Source organism: Trachemys scripta, chromosome 9 (genome assembly GCF_013100865.1).
Source record: "Trachemys scripta elegans isolate TJP31775 chromosome 9, CAS_Tse_1.0, whole genome shotgun sequence".
Taxonomy (NCBI): Eukaryota; Metazoa; Chordata; order Testudines; family Emydidae; genus Trachemys; species Trachemys scripta.
The window spans coordinates 40486785-40506541 of NC_048306.1; the positions used below are offsets into that span (position 1 = coordinate 40486785).

At 41.3% G+C, this 19757-nt stretch overlaps 1 protein-coding gene across 1 annotated transcript; it reads left to right on the forward strand.

Moving 5' to 3' along the window:
- Positions 1 to 2808: 2808 nt before the first annotated feature.
- Positions 2809 to 18780, forward strand: LOC117883096. The gene is made up of 5 exons (XM_034782082.1): positions 2809 to 2907; positions 4312 to 4719; positions 12750 to 12866; positions 13836 to 13882; positions 17234 to 18780. Exons 1-5 carry the CDS (start codon positions 2844 to 2846, stop codon positions 17348 to 17350), a joined length of 753 nt encoding a protein of 250 aa, XP_034637973.1. The 5' UTR covers positions 2809 to 2843; the 3' UTR covers positions 17351 to 18780.
- Positions 18781 to 19757: the final 977 nt, after the last annotated feature.

Below are 19757 nucleotides of genomic sequence, written 5' to 3' on the forward strand. Positions count from 1 at the left end.
GACCCATTACCACATTTGCTCTGTCTACTAGCTGCTACTTGTGTGTGGGCTGAATTTGTGGCATCTTTTACTACCAGAACATATTTGCTGCTGCTGCTTTGAACTGCTCTCTGCATGTTAGTCACCTTCAGGCTGCTGCCCCAGAAGTTGTGTCTGTGTAGCTGAATTTATTGCTTTGTACAACTGTAATTATGTACAGAAATGTGAGGGGGTTTTAAAGGCACAAGGTCCAAGTTTCAGGGACGGATGGTGGATGTTAACTCTATTCAAAGTGATTAGATCAGAATGGGAGGAATTGAGGGAGAAATGGAAGTCCCATTTCCATTTTCCCCTTTGCTCTCTGAAACAGCCCTATTTCACTGATCTAGTCCCTTGCTGGGAAAGAAAGCTCAACCAAGTGTCAATTTATAGTATGAGGCAATATGGCCCAGAATGAAATTGTGATTTTTTTCATGAAGTTTCACAGATTGTTGCTGTATTTTCCACACAGCCCTAGCTGACATCCAACTAGCTGGCCTCGGCAGGGGATGAGACAGGAAAATGTGACAGAACATGAGTTCTGAAAAAGAAATATTACAAATGTAATATGTTCTGAGGGAGAGAATATCCATTATCCTCCCTTCACACTCCTCTTTATCAGAGCCTTGTCTACAGTACATTACTTGTAATGCCCAGTGAGTGAAGCCCCACCAATGGTACCAACAATGGGCGCTACAGCATCAATGATACGCAGGCATTTTTACCACCTTCCCTGAGCAGGTCTAGACAACACAATTGGGAAAAAATGCATGTGCCATCTCCAAACTGCCCACCTCTGCCATTGCCACCACCAGTCAGTCTGCATCTGTTGGGAATAATTATGGGTAAGACAAAAACTCAAATGCAGACACAACCTAGATATGAACTAGTGGGGGGATAAAACCCATTCTTCCACCAATACTAAATGATGGCTAAACTTTGGCTTCGCTATGTCTGGTGGGATATTTGGAGGTTTAAGGTTATGTTCTGCTCTCAGTATTCTGGAGGAATGCCATGGAAGTCAATGGAGTGACTCCAGAGTATGTAAGAACAGAACTGGACCTGAATCTGTTACTGCAATAATAATGTAGGTTTCTGTGTTAGATAAAATAGAATATGTCTCTGGGCCCCAGCATGAAGTAATACAAATGCATTGTGTAAAAGAACAGGCTTGTCACATAGCTATGTCCACTGGCCACGGTAGTGACAAAGATTGCGTTAGGTGATGCGAGGGCTTTCTCTCTGTTTCAAACACCTGGCGGACACAGCTCAGTGAAAACACAAGAAGAGAAAGCCCCATCTTTTCTCAGTCTCAAGACCAGTGAAGCAGGAAGCTGGAGTCGCTTTAGCTAAAGCAGAGTTATCATTGTGGTTAGCATGAGCTCTTGAAGGGCCGTGTGTCTGAGTGAGGGGGCAAACATGTGTCTACGGAGGGTTGTCTCGTATATACAGAATTCCACAGGAAATATTTACTGTCTTTAATATTCAGTACACTGAATTATATTTAAATTGTTGTGTTCCCTATATCACTTTCTGGTGATAGGGAGATTTCTCTTGGGACAATAAGAAGGCTCTGTGCATGGGTTGATATTAAGGTGACCAGATAGCACGTGTGAAGAATTGGGACAGGGGGTGGGGAGTAATTAGCGCCTATATAAGAAAAAGCTCCAAATATCGGGACTGTCCCTATAAAATTGGGACATCTTGTCACCCTAGTTGATGTTGCACCATTTAATTCACCCCATGCAACTAAGAGTTTTTGCTTGAGTCTTGAAGTAATTGGGCAAAATTCCACTGTCAATTAGAACTTGCAAGCTTGTTGAAGCCTATAGGGTAGCACTCATTAACTGATAGCAGAATTGGCTCTTCCAATTGAACCTGGTCAGTTCTATTTAGAAATGATGTCTCCTTCTCTTTCATCTCAGTTTCATGTCATCTGATATTACCAATTCTAGACACCAATGGCCAAGGAAAATTACAAACAGGGTTTCAGCTCCCTGTGAATGGATGGACAGAATATTCATTATCCTCTCCCAAAAGTGCTCTCATATTTATACATTCTTACTGTATTTATTGGAAGCAAGACTAGTAGAAATTCTTATCTGCTTTGTTTCTTATCTGCTTTGTTTCTTATCTACTTTGTTTCTTGTCTGCTTTGTTTTTCCTCCAAGTATCTATGAAAATTGGAAATAGAATTATGACATCACGGGTACCAAAGAAGTATAACCAGGCTGAGAGGGAAAGTGATTTTTATTCCAGACTATTTAAACCTTTGTTTTACTGTCACATCTATTAAATACAAATGCCCTGCCACAGCTTAAGAAAGAGTCTCTTTGGTAGAGAGCACTGCCTCTTCAGAGAAGGTTTGAACGGGTTATGGTTGATCTCTTCTCAGGGATAGCTGTGCAATACAGAGCTTGAGCCCAGTGGGTGTGGAATTCTGAGTAAAGGGCTGTATTCTGCTCTGTTACCCCAGTGTAAATCCATTGACTTCAGTGGAGTTACTGTGGATTTACACCAGTATATCTGAGAACAGAATTTGGCTCACAATGAGGTTCAGCCCTTATTTTAGTAAGTACTAACTTTAGGAAGAGGTTAGCTAGATTCTATTTGAAAACTTCTGCAATTTTGCATACCTGTTTCAAGTGATGGGGGCAAAAAGCTGAATGTTTTACATTTATAAATAAAGCCCTCTGCCTATTGTAGAGACCCTGAGAGCATCAGTAACTTCCTTCCTGGCTGAGATGATATTTCAGAGACGTTCATTTGGACTATGAGGTCAGTAACAAGGGGCTCTCCTCCCGCACTATCTCTGTTGCAGCCATATGTACAGATTCTTAAGAGACATGAAGTCACGGAGGAGCTGCTGGTCTGTCCTGCTGTTCCTCGGTAAGTACGGGAAGGGGAGAGAGCTGAAAATGCCTCATTGGAAATGTCCTAACTTGAACTTGACAAATAGGCTCTGCATCGTTTCTAAATTGTAATCAGCACATACATAGTTTCACATCATGTGAGGAAAAGGGAACTGGTTGGTACTGTCTAAAAAGGTTTTCTGTTTGTATTTGATTTAATTGAATAGCCTGTAATGGTTTGATTATATTAATCAGTTCAGCCTTGGGGACACAGTGAGAATGCAAGGTGCAGCATTTGATAAGGTTTTATTGTAAAAGCCTCTTTTCTGAATGGGTTAATTTGCTGTTAACTATTACAACATACCTTACCTTATTTCCCTGTAGATTAGTATGAACGCTGTTTGAACCCCTCTGATTTCTGTTGGTTTGGAGCTCACACACTGTGGGTTGGGTTAACGGCATTTGTCAGAGGTCTGTAAAACACACATTTATTGAGAGGATGAAGTTTGATTAACTTGAACTTCCAAGGAGAAGCCCCCACTCCTTCCCTCCAGCACCTCCTAGCCCAGGCTCTTCTTTCTACCTTTTGATGTCTTTGGAAGGGAGTGATCCATTCCCCACTAACCTAGTCCTAAGCGACCTCCTCCATCTCCCTGGTGGGGTCTTCAGGGTGTAACCAAGGGGTGTCTGCACCAAGCAAAGTCCTTGGGACCAGCTATTACATCTCCAAGTCCTTAAAGTGTCTTCTGAGAGGCAGGATTCAGCTGCATTTCTCCCTCCCTCTTTCTCTCAGTGCAGCTGCCAAGAGAGTAACCCATCAACCCTTATTCTTTTTATTAAATGAGTAAAAATTAAACATTTTTGAGAGCGCTTTGGGTTATTTTAAGAAAGCCTATTTCCCAAAATGATGAAACCACATTTTTTGCTATTACAGTCATGGCCTGCCCATTGTTGGTTCATTTGTTGCAACCCTGGAATCAACTTTATTCTGAGAGATTTCATGGGACCAACCATCTCCTCACATGCACATACACAATTTCCACCGACTTCAGTTGGAGCAGCCCCAGGTGTCTCCGGGATATGAGCATAACCCTGGAGATTTGTTATTCAGCATGAACCAAGATTTCTCCTCACATGCAGATTTCATTGTGTCCAAATTTGCACCACAGTGTACTGCTGGAAAGTGCTGATCTTGGAGCTACAATATTGACAATGTAACCATGATTATATTGGAATATAATAAAACATGACACATGCAGCTAGAGTTTACCTCAGTGTGCCTAGTTTTGGTGTAGTTTTTAACACTGCATATTTTGCTGTCTTTAACAATAGCATTAGGTTATTATTTTCCTACAGACACTATGAATTATTATAAGGGGGAAGTTTTCTCTGGTGCCAGGTTCAGGTGATTTGATGATCTCTTTCGGTATGTTTTCTGCAGGTTTCTCCCACACTCTTCTCATTGACATTCCTCAGGATTCAGTCAATGGAACTGTCAGTCATTCTGTCCTTCTGCCCGTCTCCTATAGGCTCCAGGGGCCATTCCCCTTTCCTCTGTCCATTCAGTGGAATTTCAGTAACAACCCTAATATACTCACCACCTACACAGTGACTAACTGCTCTGTCAGTGCTGAGGGGATTCCCATCTGCTGCTCTGGACATAATTATACACATCTCGCATACCAAGGCCGGACTGTATTTTTCCCTGAAAATGCTTCTCTGCTCCTTCAGAACCTGCAGCTCAATGACAGCGGAGTCTACAGCGTCACCTTCAAAGTACCACAGCAAACCAGACACATCACATTAAATGTATCTGAATCTCACCTGAACCGTGGAAATGCAGAGGGTGGTATGTATGTAACTTACAATGCACACAGCACTTAGGAAGTCTGTCCCTCCATTGGTAACAGTGACAAGTAGTTCCCTCCAATGTGCATCATTTTGTGCTTATATACATTAAACCACATCTACTATATCGTTACCCAAGCGTCTAATTTAGCTAAATCTTTCTTCAGTTGTTTAGTCTTCTCTAATTGTGACTAAACTAAATATCTTGTATCGTCTGCTAATTTGGCCACTCACTTCACAGTTCACTCCCTTCTCTAAATCATTAATACATAAACATCAGTCCTGGTGTGGATCCTTCAGGCACTACCCAAGCAGATGCCATCTTTCTGCCTTGAATGTTTGGAGTGTGCCTAGTATATATTGGACACTTCCATTAATAATATTAACCATCTATACTACATACTGAAGAGTTGTGCTTGCACTTTGTTTATTTTATTTTTTAACCAGTTTCCAATATATGGCAGAACTTTATCTCTCACTCCTTCATTATTTAATTGCCATAATAGTCTCCTGTGAAGGACTTTACAAAGGATTTTGGAAACTACAAGTGAATAATAGCAAATATTATTTTACTGAGGTCCTGGAAGAATTCTAGCAGTCGAGAGGCAAATGTTCCTTCCCAGATGCCAAACTGACTGGTTTCTACCAGATCATGTTAATTGTATCAAAGGTAATTTCATCACAGAGCTGGTGCTGCCTCAGTTTCCCCTTACTAATTAGGGTAGTAACAGTGTAGTGTAGTCCTTTGGCCAAACCCCAAAGATCCTTCCTGACTGTAATAAAAGCAAGAGTCCAAACAAACAAAACTGAGTTACTTCCAGCACTCTGTGATGGAGACTCATAAACAGCTATTGATCTCTTCAGGTTTCCTCCAGTCTCTAGTTTTCTAGCCCAAAACAAACCTTTCTCAAGTTGCTTTAGCAAATCCCCCTAGTCCCCCCTCCAAGTTTTTCCTAAACCCTTATTGGGCCTTTGCTTGGAGAAACCAATAACAGGTTTTATTTCCTTCAGGTAGAGACAATCACAATAGAGCCTGATTCTTCCCTGGTCTCTCTCTTACTAGAGCAAAAGAAGCTATTTTATATTCCTGCCCCTTTATCCAGCATACATTGCTGCCCTGTCTACTATTCTCAGTCCCTTTGGATTAGAAGTCCCAGGATGCCTCAGTGTTGGGATCAGGGGACCAGGAATTGAGAACCAGAACTGGAACAGGGCTAAAGTTGGACTTTGAACCCCTTTCATAGGACCAGCTCACCTGATGGCATTCATCTAGGTGTCTTATAACATTATCATAGAATCATAGAATATCAGGATTGGAAGGGACCTCAGGAGATCATCTAGTCCAACCCCCTGCTCAAAGCAGGACCAATCCCCATACAGATTTTTGTCCCAGATCCCTAAATGGCCCCCTCAAGGATTGAACTCACAACCCTGGTTTTAGCAGGCCAATGCTCAAACCACTGAGCTATCCCTCCACCCCATTCTATAGTTATCAATTCCAATATAGTTATAACATTCTATAGTTATCAATTCCATCCGCTTACCTGATACTGAAGTAAGGCTCATTTAACTGTAATTTACAGGATCTTTATTGCATCTTTTAAAATAGGTACAAAATTGGCTATCTTCTTTTCCTCTGTAGTAGTATGGTTTAATGGGATAACGTGATTTTAGTCAAATAAACAGCGTGCCATCGCTGGTAGATAGTATCAATGGCCAATGAGGGTCTGGCTGGAGAATCTTGCCTGCATGCTCGGGGTAATACTGATCGCCATATTTGGGGTCGGGAAGGAATTTTCCTCCAGGGTAGATTGGCAGAGGCTCTGGAGGTTTTTCGCCTTCCTCCACAGCATGGGGCGGGGGTCACTAGCTGGAGGATTCTCTGCTACTTGAAGTCTTTAAACCACAGGATTTGGGGACTTCAACAGCAGAGTCAAGGGAAAGGGGTTGGGACAGCTTTTGTGGCCTGCATCATGCGGGAGGTCAGACTAGATGACCATAATGGTCCCTTCTGACCTTAAAGTCTATGAGTCTATGAGTCTATAATAATATTTAGCATTTATTAATAAATACATTAATAAATACTTTCCATAGCTCAATAGCTCATTTAATAATACAATTAGTTGGCTTTAATCATATGATTTTTAGTAGCTCAGCTAAAGATCTTTTAGATCTTTTAGAACTCTTGGATGAACGCTAATCAGTCCTGATGACTTTTTTCCTCTTTATCTTATCAATGTGTTCCAGCATCTCTTTTGACACCTCAGTCTTTGACAGTACTTCTATTTTATTACCTGAAAAGAGTGCAGGTGAAATCCTGTCCCCATTGACTTCAGTGGGGCCAGGATAGGTATCTCCCCAACATACGCTGTGGGGAAGACTGATGCAAAGTAGTCATCTAGGCCAAAAGTTTCAAGAGTGTTTTCACTAATTTTGGATGCCTTCATTTTGGGTGCCCAAACTGGGAATTCTTAGGGCCTGATTATCAGGGGTACTGAGTATCCACAATTTGCAATTTCAAGTGCCCGTGAGAATTAGGTCTTAAGCAGTGTTGCCAACCCTTGTGATTTTATTGCAAATCTCATGATATCTGGTGCTTATATGAAAGCTCCAGCTCCTGGAGTCATGTGAGGATCTCGGCTTTACTTTAAACAAAGAAATTTCTTTCACCCATACTTGTGGAGAATACTTCAAGAGATGAATCCTAAAGGATCAAAAGCCAGAAGGGAAATAAAGATTTCAAATCTATTTTTTTAAATCTCATCATTTTAAAGCCAATTTTGTTATTTTTTTCTGGCCTGAGTCATGAATTTTGAACACTTGGGGTTGGTAACAGTGTTTAAAGTCTCACAAATAGGGATCCCAAAAACTGAAATGCCCACAATCAGAAGACACTTTGAAAATCTAGGTCTGAGCTTTTCTACAATATCCTTAGGCTAGTATCTGATTTTCTCAGTCTTCATACACCAAACACACTTACATAATTTGGTGCAGTTTCTTTTTATGACTTTGGCTAATTGTTCATCATATTCCTTTTTAATCCCCCCTCATTTCTACTTTAAAATTTATCAGCTTTAGCTCCTGGTCCTTTTGACTTGTTTCGCTTGGATTGGACTTTTGAAGTACACCATTCCTGCTTGAATATTCACTGATTCCCTAACACTTGACCATTTTTTCTTGACTTTCATTTTCCTTGTTTTATTTATTGGTATAGATGCCTCTCTTATTTGATTAGCCTCTGGGCTGATTCTAGGGCTTTTAAACTCTTCACATTTATCTTTAATTACTTTCTAATTGGCATCCTCTTTTTTTTTTAAATCCCCCTTTCTAAAGTTTAGTGTGACAGGGCTAGTTTTTGATATTTTCCCCTCCCACATGGATGTTGAACTCAATTATATTTTAAGTATTATTATATTACACAGTTGCTCAACTATCGCTACTTCTGAAACTAGCTCCAGTGTCTCAATTGAGACTCAAGTGAGAATAGCCTCTCCTCTTGTGCGCTGTAGAACTACCTACTCCAAGAAGTAATGTTATGTGGCATTGAGAAATTGCTTCTGCAAACTGTGTCTCAACGTGTCATTTGCTTAGATGATATGCAGTTTGCCGAAGTGGCATCTTTGATCTGCTTTGTTGATCTGCCAATTGCTATCATTAACGTGGTTGGAAGGCCAGTAGTATAATCCTTTCATTTGGGATTCATAGCCAGGCACGTGTTACCAAATGCTTCTATCCCCTCAGAAATGCTATTTCTTTAGATTCTACTGGAATCTTTTAGGTACAGGGCTACTGCTCCCACCTTCATAATCAAATGCATCCGAAGAAGTGGGCTATAGTCCACGAAAGCTTATGCTCTAATAAATTTGTTAGTCTCTAAGGTGCCACAAGTACTCCTGTTCTTTTTGCGGATACAGACTAACACGGCTGCTACTCTGAAACCTGACATAATCAAATCTGTTCTTCCTGTATAGTATATTCCCATGTATTACAGTATCCCTTTGGTTGTAGTCATCCCACTGTATTTCTGGGAACACTACTAGGTCTTTTCCCATTGTTTTAGAGTGTTCTCCTCCAACAAAGTAGCCTGAAATTTTATATATTAAACATAGGATTAATCAAGGTAGATTCTGAATCTACTCACACAGCTAATCGCACCCAAGGTATTATCACCGTAGAGGTGAACATCAGGAAGGGACTGACCACACCCTTATCCTGTTCCAACTCTCTCCTCCTCCAGGCTGATATCAGAATTTTACCATAATCCCATTAAAGGAAAGGTGCAACCATACAAACCCCCATTCTTAGAATTCAAGGATCTAGAGGATTTCCACTGCTTCCGGTTGGAGAGGTGATTGTCTGTGGGACTGTCTACACTCTAAGTGAAGGTGTGATTGTAGCATGGGCAAACATATCTGTGACATCTTTAATCTATCCAGCAGGGGTACTAACAGTGTACATGTGTGGCGGCACAGGATAGCAACTTGAATGTGTACTCAGAATCCTCGGTGGGTTTGTGCCACCATGTCCTCACCATTATTGTTACACATGCTACTCGATTAAAACTAGCATGGGTATGCCTAACTGTGCTATAATCACACCTTCTCTTGCAGTGTAGACATACCCTATGAGCCCAGTCTGTCAATGGTCTGGTCAAACACTAAACTACCTTCTATTGACACATTGGTCCTAAATGTCCCTATCCTCTCAATTACCCACACAGATTGTCATGGCTTACTAATAAACAGTGACCAATGAAATGTGAGAACAGGAGGCTTGATCACCAGTGGTGGAAGATCCACATGGAATTTGATCAACTCTGATGTAAGGAATATGTGATCCTAGACCATGATTGGGAAGGAAACAGGGACCTTTCTTCTCTAAAGCAATAGCACCTGGCAAATTTTGGCCAAAAGAACAGTTCTAGACAATGACCATCTATCCAGACTGCCTTGTGTCTACCATAGACCTGAGCATCTGCTGCTGTGAGGAGGTCCCCTCATATTTTGCAGGGAAAACTGCACATATCCTAGACAGCCTCTCACCCCTTGAGTTTTTACCTTGAATTTTGTGTTCAAATGAAACATCAATTCAAAATCATCACATTTCATTTGGTTTCGCATCAGAGCCATGTGGAATTTTGCATGATTTCAGGGCAAAGCCATAAGTCAGCCTAGGTTTTCTGGAAAGGTATATGCACCTTCTGAGGACCCAAGTCTGAGTTTCCAGGTTGTAACAAAATCCAAAAATAGCTGAGTTTTGTGCGGTTTCAAATTTCATTACAAACATTTTGCACAGTGACAATACTGAATCAAACTGATTAGTACTGAATGTAAATCTTTTTCTGCTCAGTATGATTTCAAAAGGCTTTTAAACTTTAAAAGATAAATTCATCTTCTTTTGATAAAACTGGATGTAGGTCCAGACTGCAAAATTTTAATCTGGATCCCAACTTCCCCAATATTTGAAGTTGTTTGGATTTGGGTTTTTGGTTTGGCCCACTATTTGGAGAGTACCCAACATTTGGGGGTATTCGTATGTATGGTTTAGTTTCAGGCTCATCTCTAGATAAAAGTGAAGTAAGTCTAAGGCTAGCTGGATGGTTCTCCTTCTCAGACCATGTCTATGCTACAAAATTAAGTCAAGGTAACTTACTTCAGCGTACAGCCACTGCAGTAATGACATCACTTGTGCGTGTCTACACTTTGCTTCTTGTGTTGGCAGTGCACATCCTCACCAGGAGCACTTGTATCAATAGTGTCAGTGTGGGGCATTGTGGGATGGCTCCTTAAAGCCAGTAACAGTCGATGTAAGTAACTCAGTGTCTACACTGACACTGCATCAATCTAATTACGTTGACTTTGACACTATGCCTCTCATGGAGGTGGAGTTATTAAGTCAGTATAGTGGGGTAGTTACGTCAGCAAGAGTGAAATTTGAGTGTAGACACTTCAATAGTTACGTCAATATAAGCTGCCTTGTGTTGACCTTACCTAACTCTAGTGTAGAGTTAGACCAGGCATCAGTTTTGTTTTTGCAACAAGTAAAAACCGAAATAAAACATAGAAGCAAAAATCAAAAATAGTGTGTGGCTGTTACACAACAATGGGAAGTAAATATATGGAATCCAGACAATATGTAATAATAATCTTCTCTGAGGCACAATAATGCTCAAGAACGCCTCCTCACTTCCTGTATCATATTGCTGTGTGCCATTCATTAATGCAGACTTGCTTGTGCCAGCTAAGGTCAAAGTTCTATTCTTAGTTCTCAAAACTTTCACTGATCAAGTTGAAAATTTCAAGGTGTGGTGTCTGATCAAAGGTTACTTGTTTTGGAACGACTGAGCAAAAATAGTTCAGCAATTTTGAAAATGGAAAAATATATTTTCTTTGTGATTAAAAGTTTCTTACAGCCTACTTTTAATAGCTCTGGTGCCAAAAAAGTTAGGGATAGAAAGCTGAAATTGGCAGAGAGCTAGTGCTCATTGAGGACAAATGCTTTTAAACATGCCAGTGAACATTGGGTTTAATTCATTGGAGTTATAGTCCTTTGGAAATTACATTGAACAGCATGATTTTTAGCACTGTTTGGCAGTCATCTGAATAAAGGAAAGATGCACTACTATACTCAGGGAATGACACAGAGTGTCTGATTCTCCAAGCATGTGCTGTGAAGTGCTTACTGCTCTGAACTTCCACTTAGAGCTGGATGAACGTCTTCAGACAAATAGTTTTTTAATCAAAAATGACATTTGCGTCGACCAAGAACTATTTGTAAATTTGATATGAATTCGCTGAATAGTTTCAGCCAGTTTCTGCTGGGGGGGGCAGAGGAGGAGGCTAAATTCACAAAACAGCTGGAGGAGGAGGAGTTGCTACTGCTTACCTTATAACCTTTAGCCCAGTAGTTAGGGCACTCACTTGAGACATGGGAGACCCAAGCTTGAATCCTTGTTTTAGACCACAGATGTGAATGAAGATCTTCCCTCTCTCTGGAGAGGCCCTGACTTCCAGGCTACAGACTAGTCTGGGGTGACACTCTCTTCTGTTGAAGCTGTTCCACTTTGTGTTAAATACTTGTATGGTCTCTGGACCAGAGAGCAAGAGAGAGAATGACTCTCGCACTCACCTGGAAGGGGGGTGACACGAGTTCAAGTCTCTGCTCCAATGAATAGTCAATACAGAGTCCAACAGCTTCAGCAGGGGGGTTTGAGACCCTCACCCCAGAATAGCCAATAGCCTGGTGGTTAGGGCACTCAGTTAGGGGGGAACTGTTAGGTTCAAATCCCTGCTCCAAAGTGGGGATATGAACTTGAGTCTCTGCCATCCTAAGTGAGTGCCTTCACCACTGGGCTTGAAGTCCTAATGTGAGCAGCTTTTTCTTACCCATAAACTGAGAAATCAATTATTTGCTCAGCTGAATCCCTCTGCCTGTGTCTCCTAAGCATGCAGTGAATGAGGCAGGGCTCTGCGCAAGCCCTTGTGTCACTCAGTGCACATCTTTCAAGGTGTAGTGGGAGCAAGGGCTCCACAGCTGCATAGTCATCCAGGTAGCAAGTGCTGAGAGACACTTATGCCAATGGTTCTCAACCAGGGATATGTGTACCCCTGGGGGTATGCAGAGGTCTTCCAGGGGGTACATCAAGTCATCTAGCTATTTGCCTAGTTTTATAACAGGCTACAGAAAAAGCACTAGCAAAGTCAGTACAAATTAAAATTTCATGCAATGATTGTTTATACTGCTCCATATATTTTACACTGAAATATAAGTACAATATTTATGTCTGATTTTGTAAGCAGGTTGTTTTTAAGTGAGGTAAGACTTGGGGGTACACAAGACTAATCAGACTCCTGAAAGGGGTACAGTAGTCTGGAAAGGTTGAAAACCACTGACTTATACTGTCCGAGCACTGCTGCCTTAGTTCAGCACAATCCTGTAATTTACCAAGACCGTCTCTGAAAAATATACATTAGCCATTATAGTTATTTCCTTATAAAATACTCTAACAACTTATTTTCTTTTATATGTCAGGAACAAGAAAAGAAACTAATCAACATCCAGACCTTCTCCTTGGACTTCAGATCACTGGAGGCTTCAGTTTCCTCCTGCTCTTTCTGTTGCTGTTCTTCTGCTGCAGATGGCATAAGGGTGAGTGGTTTGCTCGTACACCTCACTCACTGCTGTTGGTGCTTCAGATTCTTCAAAATTACTTTTTAATGAATAAATCCAAGTGACCCTGACTGGCTTCTAGGAAGTCCGTGTGCTGCCCTCCCAGCCAGAGTGAAGCCCTCCCATGACACTATGCCCTGAAATGTGCAGGATGCTCCTGATCCATTATGAAACCATGTGGAAGTTGTCGCAAGACAACTAAAGGGACTTGGATTTATTTAGGGTTCTCTGACACAGTGTCAGGATAGAGATTCACAGCATGACTCCATGGCATTTGTACATAAAGACATTGTGCTGGTGCCATGCAACATTGTCTCCATGTTGTGACTCAAGATGCAAACTTTTGCGTGTTTGTAGCTCAGTATCAGGGCATTGCAACAATATATTGTCCCATATCCCAACTAATCATAGGTGATGTCTCTAGTGCAATATGGAGTCTTTGAGGTTGGAGGGATGGAAAGTTGTGAGCAACACTTTAGGACCTCACCCAAAAGGAAATGTCACAGGGAGACACCAGTATTTTGGAGGGATATGTACCTAAAATACTATAGTTAGTTCAAATGATTAAACCTAAAGGCCTGATTCTCCTCTCACTTACACCAGTGGAAATCGGGAGAAATGCCACTGAAATCATTGTGGACATACCAAAATTGGTGTTAGTGAGGAGAGAATCGGCCCCACACTCTTTAGATACCTTGCAATGGATCTTTCAAGAATGTGAGGTTAATTATTTGCAAATAACTTTTGCTCCCAGAACACGCACACAGAGAAATCTCTAACTCAAAGGCAAAAATCCATTTCTCTTTGTGTCACTGATGGATGTCTTTGGTTTCAAAAGCACAGTGCGACTATTGATTACAAGAATTAACAGATCTTCATAGATGCAAGTGATTTAACTGAATGTCCACTGTCCCTGTAAAATATTAACTATTCAAATAACTTTCACAGGTACAATTCAGCAGAGGAGGACAAGAATCATAAAGCAAAAAGAAGAGGTACTGTAAAACAATAAAACACGGGGATCTGGTCTCCACACATAATATGGAGATATACCTACCTCATAGAACTAGAAGGGACCTTGAAAGGTCATCGAGTCCAGTCCCCTGCCTTCACAGCAGGAAGCAAATTTGGGAGAATATTTAAGAAAAGCAAATTTTGAACAAACAAATATAAGCATTAACACCAGAAACCTGGTTCTATAAGTGACATGATCCATGTATCCAATCAAGAATTTTGAATACTTGTAACAAGCTGTTTGCAAACAATCTGCACACCCAGAATTACTTCCCAACAATATACATCATTCACAGGACATAATAGAAAAAGACAATTTCTAAAATGATTAAAGCTGAAATATATGCTCTAAAACTAACTATGGTGATTAGTAATAAATATAGGTTGCATTAGTGAGATATTTCAACTTTTTATGTGCTTAAATGATCAGCTGTACATTTTTATTTAGATTTTGGGGAATAACAAAAACAGCTAAATATGCAAATACATAGTCAGACCGCTGTAAATGTGAAATTCAAATACAACAAAACTCTGAAATTATGACAAAATGGGGTACAATAACTCCTCATAGCTCCAGCTTCCTCTGCTGCTCTTCTAATGCAGTATCAGCCCCAATGCAGTCCGCTAGCCTGACTCTTCCATGTTGCCAGCTGCTTTTACGTGACTGTCGGCTCTTCCTTGCAATGAATGTGACCAGCAGCCACCTCTCCATGGTATTGATAACAACCTTTTGGGACTCTGAGCTAACATTATGACAACAAAGCTCATTACAGAGATTGGAAAACCAAGAACTGAGCAAATGCAGCTCAAATTTACTAACTATAGTAAATGAAAACTGCATCATTCCCTGCAAGATACTAGACTCTGACCCCAATGGACTGCAAAGGGAGCTGTGGCCTTTGATTTGCCCCTTTCTATAAGTCATTCTTGGCCTCTTTCCACAACTACAGAAGAAGCTTAGTTGGATGTTCTCCTTTATGATCATTCAAATCCCCTCTTCTTGTTGTTCTACCCATCCCTCTCCTACACACAGAAACCTCTGACCATTCTGCATACAAGCAGAACTATTTTCATTTTGGGTATCCGCAGATTATCTCATTAGCAAAAATTAGATAATTGCACTCTGCTTCTTTCACTTATCTTCTGTCTCTCTCTCCTATCTATCGAGGAATTTACATCATTGCATATATCACTCCTGAGCTGGGCTCATTGCTACTGTAAATTATAGAGCTATTTTTTAATGGAGCTGGGAGAGAGAGAGAGAGAGAGAGAGACAAATGATAGGCCGCTGTCAGGATGTCCCTAACTAGTAATGCCTATTTTCCGTACAGTACTAACTGGGATATGATTCTGCAACCCTTGTGCACAATGGCTAGACTGGGGAAATAGGTGGTTTAAAGCATCTTAAACACCACTTACCATTTAGTGTAGACTGGGTTTAACACATTTAAAACACTAGTGGGAAGCTAATGGTTGACCATGAACACACAGCATATTTTTAAATATGCTAAACCCATTAACATGTTGGTTAACACATTCTAAACCATGACCTGTTTTCCTAGTCTCGACATGCCCACTGAATAGTACTTACAACATCTACAAGCCTCATACTGTATTGTATGATGTGAGTGCTGAGACATAGGAGGATTGACATCGACCATTAGCACTCCTCCCTCCCCCAGACATGGTGGCAGATACTGGAGGGTGGGCCTTCGGGGAAGAGGAGCACTTGACTTTTGTGCAGGCTATTAAAACCTGGCTGCTGAAACTGTGGGTTTTGTGGTCCTGGAGGCCTCATCAGCAAACCCTGCAGCCTTCTCCTCCCAGCTGGCTGGCCACAGAGAGCATGAGCCCACAGGGGCTGAGCTCTGACATTGCTCCAAAATCATCAGCTGGTTTATTTCAGCATTTCTCTGAGTGAGCAAAAGTAAATTCACTAGAGAAGGACACAGATATGAATGGGAATTAGCATTTGTAAAAGGGAAGGAGAGTTGTTAATCTGAGAGGGAGGTCAAATCTGTTCCTAATGGTGGTGATCATAGATTATTATTTAGTATTTATATCATGGTAGCACCTATTGGCTATCCAGCCCAGGGCCCCATTTGCTAGGCAGTATGTAAAAACTCCCTATTAGCTCTCTCAGCATTACAGGAGTTCTCCTTCTCAGTCTTTCTGACTCTGAACATGTTCCTCTGCAGGGACGTTTTTGCAGCCCTGACATTGGTCGTTCTGGGTGGTTATTTCCCCTTGCTGAGGGTCAGCGTGGTTTCATAATTTTCTTTCAGCAATAGCAAGGGTTGCTATAGCTCTGCAAGGTGTGGTTTTCTGTGCTTCTCCTACATAAACTGGTGACGCCTGTCTTTGCAAGACTAAGTTGTCTGCTGCTGGGGATGGAGGAACCAGCTCACTTTAAAACCAAAGTTACATGAACGTCCACGCACATGCTAAACAGAAACTTGTATAAAGCTGAGATCAGTGTGGATACTGGGTGCTGCATATGTCACCACCTCCATCTCCCTGCTCTCTCTGTCTGTCCTTCCCTCTTCCCATTCCTTACCTCCCACCAAGCTCTGCATGGCTGACTCTCATCCTTCCCACTACTACTCCTTTCCTCCCTGTGATACTCACTACAAACAAAAGCTCAGACTGTTCCACTGACCCACGTACAAACAGGCCCATGACTAGAGCTGTGTGAATGGCTCAACGTGAGTCACAAATGAGCTTAACCTCAGTCCTGAGCTCAGACTGCCTCAGCCAATCAGCACTGCTCTGTTCTAATTGTGGTAGCTTCTGTGAACTCTCCATAAAAGGCTTTTTGCAAATATTTACCTCTCTCTGGATATTTGTGTTCTGCACCGATCTGCTATGCAAGGCATGGCCCGAGTTTGGGTCAGGTCTTTAGGGATAGGTCCATGGGGAAAGCACATGGGAGAAAGATCATGTTATTTCTACCATGTGATTTGAGCAATGTCCCTGACTGGCTGAGCCTGTTTTCCATATATTGATTGGTCCAGGGCCCCAGATCACAGTACTTTTGCAGTATGTCACAATGTCAGTCTTGGCCTCTGTAAACTTAATTTGTCCCTTATTTTATTGTTTTCAATTGCAGTCAGTAGTTCCCAGCCCAACTTTAAGCTCAAGGGAGGAGGATGGAGAAGGAACAGCTGCTGAACCAATTGTTGCTCCTTAATGTTATGTGATAAAGAAATATAAATAGATAAATATATAGTAGATATATAAATATAAAAAGAAAATTCTTTTTAATCAAGACTGATCCCCAAGAACAAGTTTCTTAACTCAGTGTTTGGGGGGGGTTGTTTGTGTTTATCTAGGTCCCAAACCGTGAGGAATCTCACATGGAAAGTTCATTACCAATGACGGTATCAACAATTTATGCAAGGATTGGAGAAGATGCTGGGCAGAGGCAGCGCAGATCAGTCACAGACTGAATATGCCTCTTTAAGCTTCTCTTAACAGCAGCTGTAACCCCAACGTGCACAGTTGGTTTTAGGCATGATCAGCACATGCAGTTACTCTGGGAGCCACACAGTTCAAGAGCTCTGCTGTAAATAATCAAATTATCCTATTTAATGGGAACAGTACATAATGGCAATATTGTTTAGGTGGTTTTTCCAGACTTCCGAGCTTTTCAGAAGAGTGTATTTTACACATGTAAATAGATGATGGATTAAATCCAAAGTGTCTTTGTGAACTCAGGACTCATCTGTTTTAGGTGCAGCTTGAGGCACTGAAGCCTGTAGATTATCGTTATTGACTCTTCGTACTGGGGTAGAGCCTGGAGGCCCCAGTCAGGGATCAGGATACCATTGTGCCAAGCAGTGTACACACACAACCTAAAGATGGTTCCAGCCCCAAAGCATGTGGGACATCTTAAGCACTAATATGGGTTCCACTGACAGGTACCCTGTGTGTCCCTGCTACATTAGCTCTCTGGGTGGATAGGATATATAGTATGTGTTGTGTTTGGAGCCACCAGGTGGTATCCAGAATAAGAAACTTACTGTACCTAGTTCTAGGCTCTGCTGTCATCTATGTGCTCTGTGAAGATCCTAGAATGAGCTGCTCTTTATTCATTCTAAAGTTATTTTGAAAACACTGAGTGAAGATAAAAAGAACTGGGTGAGTGGGGTGTGGAATTGCTACTTATCTGGGGAAGGAAGGCTCTTCCTTTTGCAACTGTTTAAATTTTTCATTTGGCAGGAAGCTAATGCCCATAAGCTCCCCGTAATTTGGGAGCCTGGCAATGTAACAAAGAATTTTAGATTATTTTTAAAGTAAGTTTCTTTCCCTTTCACTGTGAAGATACCCTTCGTACATTAAACCAATATAACCTGATTGCTAGTTCTGAATATTTGTTGTTTATTTTTCCTGGATTCACAACCTCTTCATGGTTCATTCTGTACCCAAAAAGACCTGGCTTTGGGGATCCATGAAAATTGTGGCAACAGAACCCTCCATTTTGGTTCAACCCACATGGAAATATTTTGGGTTGAAATTACCCAAAACATTTTGGTGAGAGTCAGTTCAAAATAAAACTGTGTTTCCCTGTTGTGGCTCATTGTGTTATGGGAGTCATAGTTCGGGTGCCCATTTTCTTCTATGGGCTGAGCTCCCTCGTCAGGGCCAGCTCTAGGCACCAGCATTCCAAGCCCTGTCTCTGGTCACACTACCTCTCCCTTGAGGCAACAGTCTTCCCAGTCACTGAATGCTGTGGTGCATCATGGGAATCAGATGGCTGCAGGTATATCATGGAGATGTAGTCCAACCAGGGAATCTGGCCCATTAGGGAGGTTGGCGGCATCGGGCAGCCTGAATTACAGCTCTAATGAAACAATGAAGCACAATGCACCACAATAGGGGAACTGATTGAAATAAAGGAGTGGGTGGGTGAGATTCTGTGGCCTGCATTGTACAGGAGGTCAGACAAGATGATCATAATGGTCCCTTCTGACCTTAAAGTCTATGATTCTATGAAGTGTTTTCAGTCAGTTGAGCAAAGCAAAAGGAAATGTTTCAATTTGGGAATCTTGAAATATTTCTTTTCAATTGACAATGTCAAAATGGAAAAAAAAATTAATTCTGCACAAACTTTCGATGTTTCAAGATTGGGACTACTTTGGGACAAAAACAGTCTTGAAATACTGAAATTTCCTGGGGTGCAGAAAATTCTGATCTTTGCCTAGCTCTGCAGATAAATGTATGGCTCTGGAAAGTTTAAGGAGAGTGCCCTCCTGTGTGTCCACAATGTATATGATTGTAAACAGGATTATTTCACACAGCCAGATTTTCTGAAGTGTTCATTAATTATTTTTTTTGTCCCTCCATTTCTGAGATGCCTGGTGCCTGATTTTCAGATATACTGAGGATCTGCAATGCCCACTGACCTTAATTGTATGTACATATCTGAGGATTGTGTCCTACCTTGGCAGTAGGATGGAGTAGATGATGTGGTGTGTCTTTTCCAGCCCTGTTTCTATGAACTGATATGTTATATACTGATTAAAGACAGTTAAAAAATGTTCCATCTGATCTTTTTCTATCAACAGATGCTGATGTGAAAGTTACTAATGACCCCCCCTTAACAGAGCAGCCTTTATGTCAACCAGTGGCCATTAAAGAGAAGCAGACACTTCAAGTACACAGTAGCCTGAACTTTTCAACTGTCTTCCCTTCAAGGCCTTAAAGTAGTTGGAGCTGGTCCCAAGCCGGTTTTCACTGACCAGATAGCAAAAGCACGGGTCTGACAACCACCAATCAAGTGTTAACACTGCAAAGACCTTTGTCTGAATGTGTATAAAGAATCTGTAAAATGTGTGTAAAACAGAGTTTTTGTAC

Excerpts from the sequence above, each read along its gene's own strand:
- LOC117883096 (XM_034782082.1), top strand. The coding sequence starts at position 2,844 with ATGTACAGATTCTTAAGAGACATGAAGTCACGGAGGAGCTGCTGGTCT. Across the intron at positions 2,908-4,311 it reads GTCTGTCCTGCTGTTCCTCG|GTTTCTCCCACACTCTTCTC; the intron begins GTAAGTACGGGA and ends TGTTTTCTGCAG. Across the intron at positions 4,720-12,749 it reads CCGTGGAAATGCAGAGGGTG|GAACAAGAAAAGAAACTAAT; the intron begins GTATGTATGTAA and ends TTTATATGTCAG.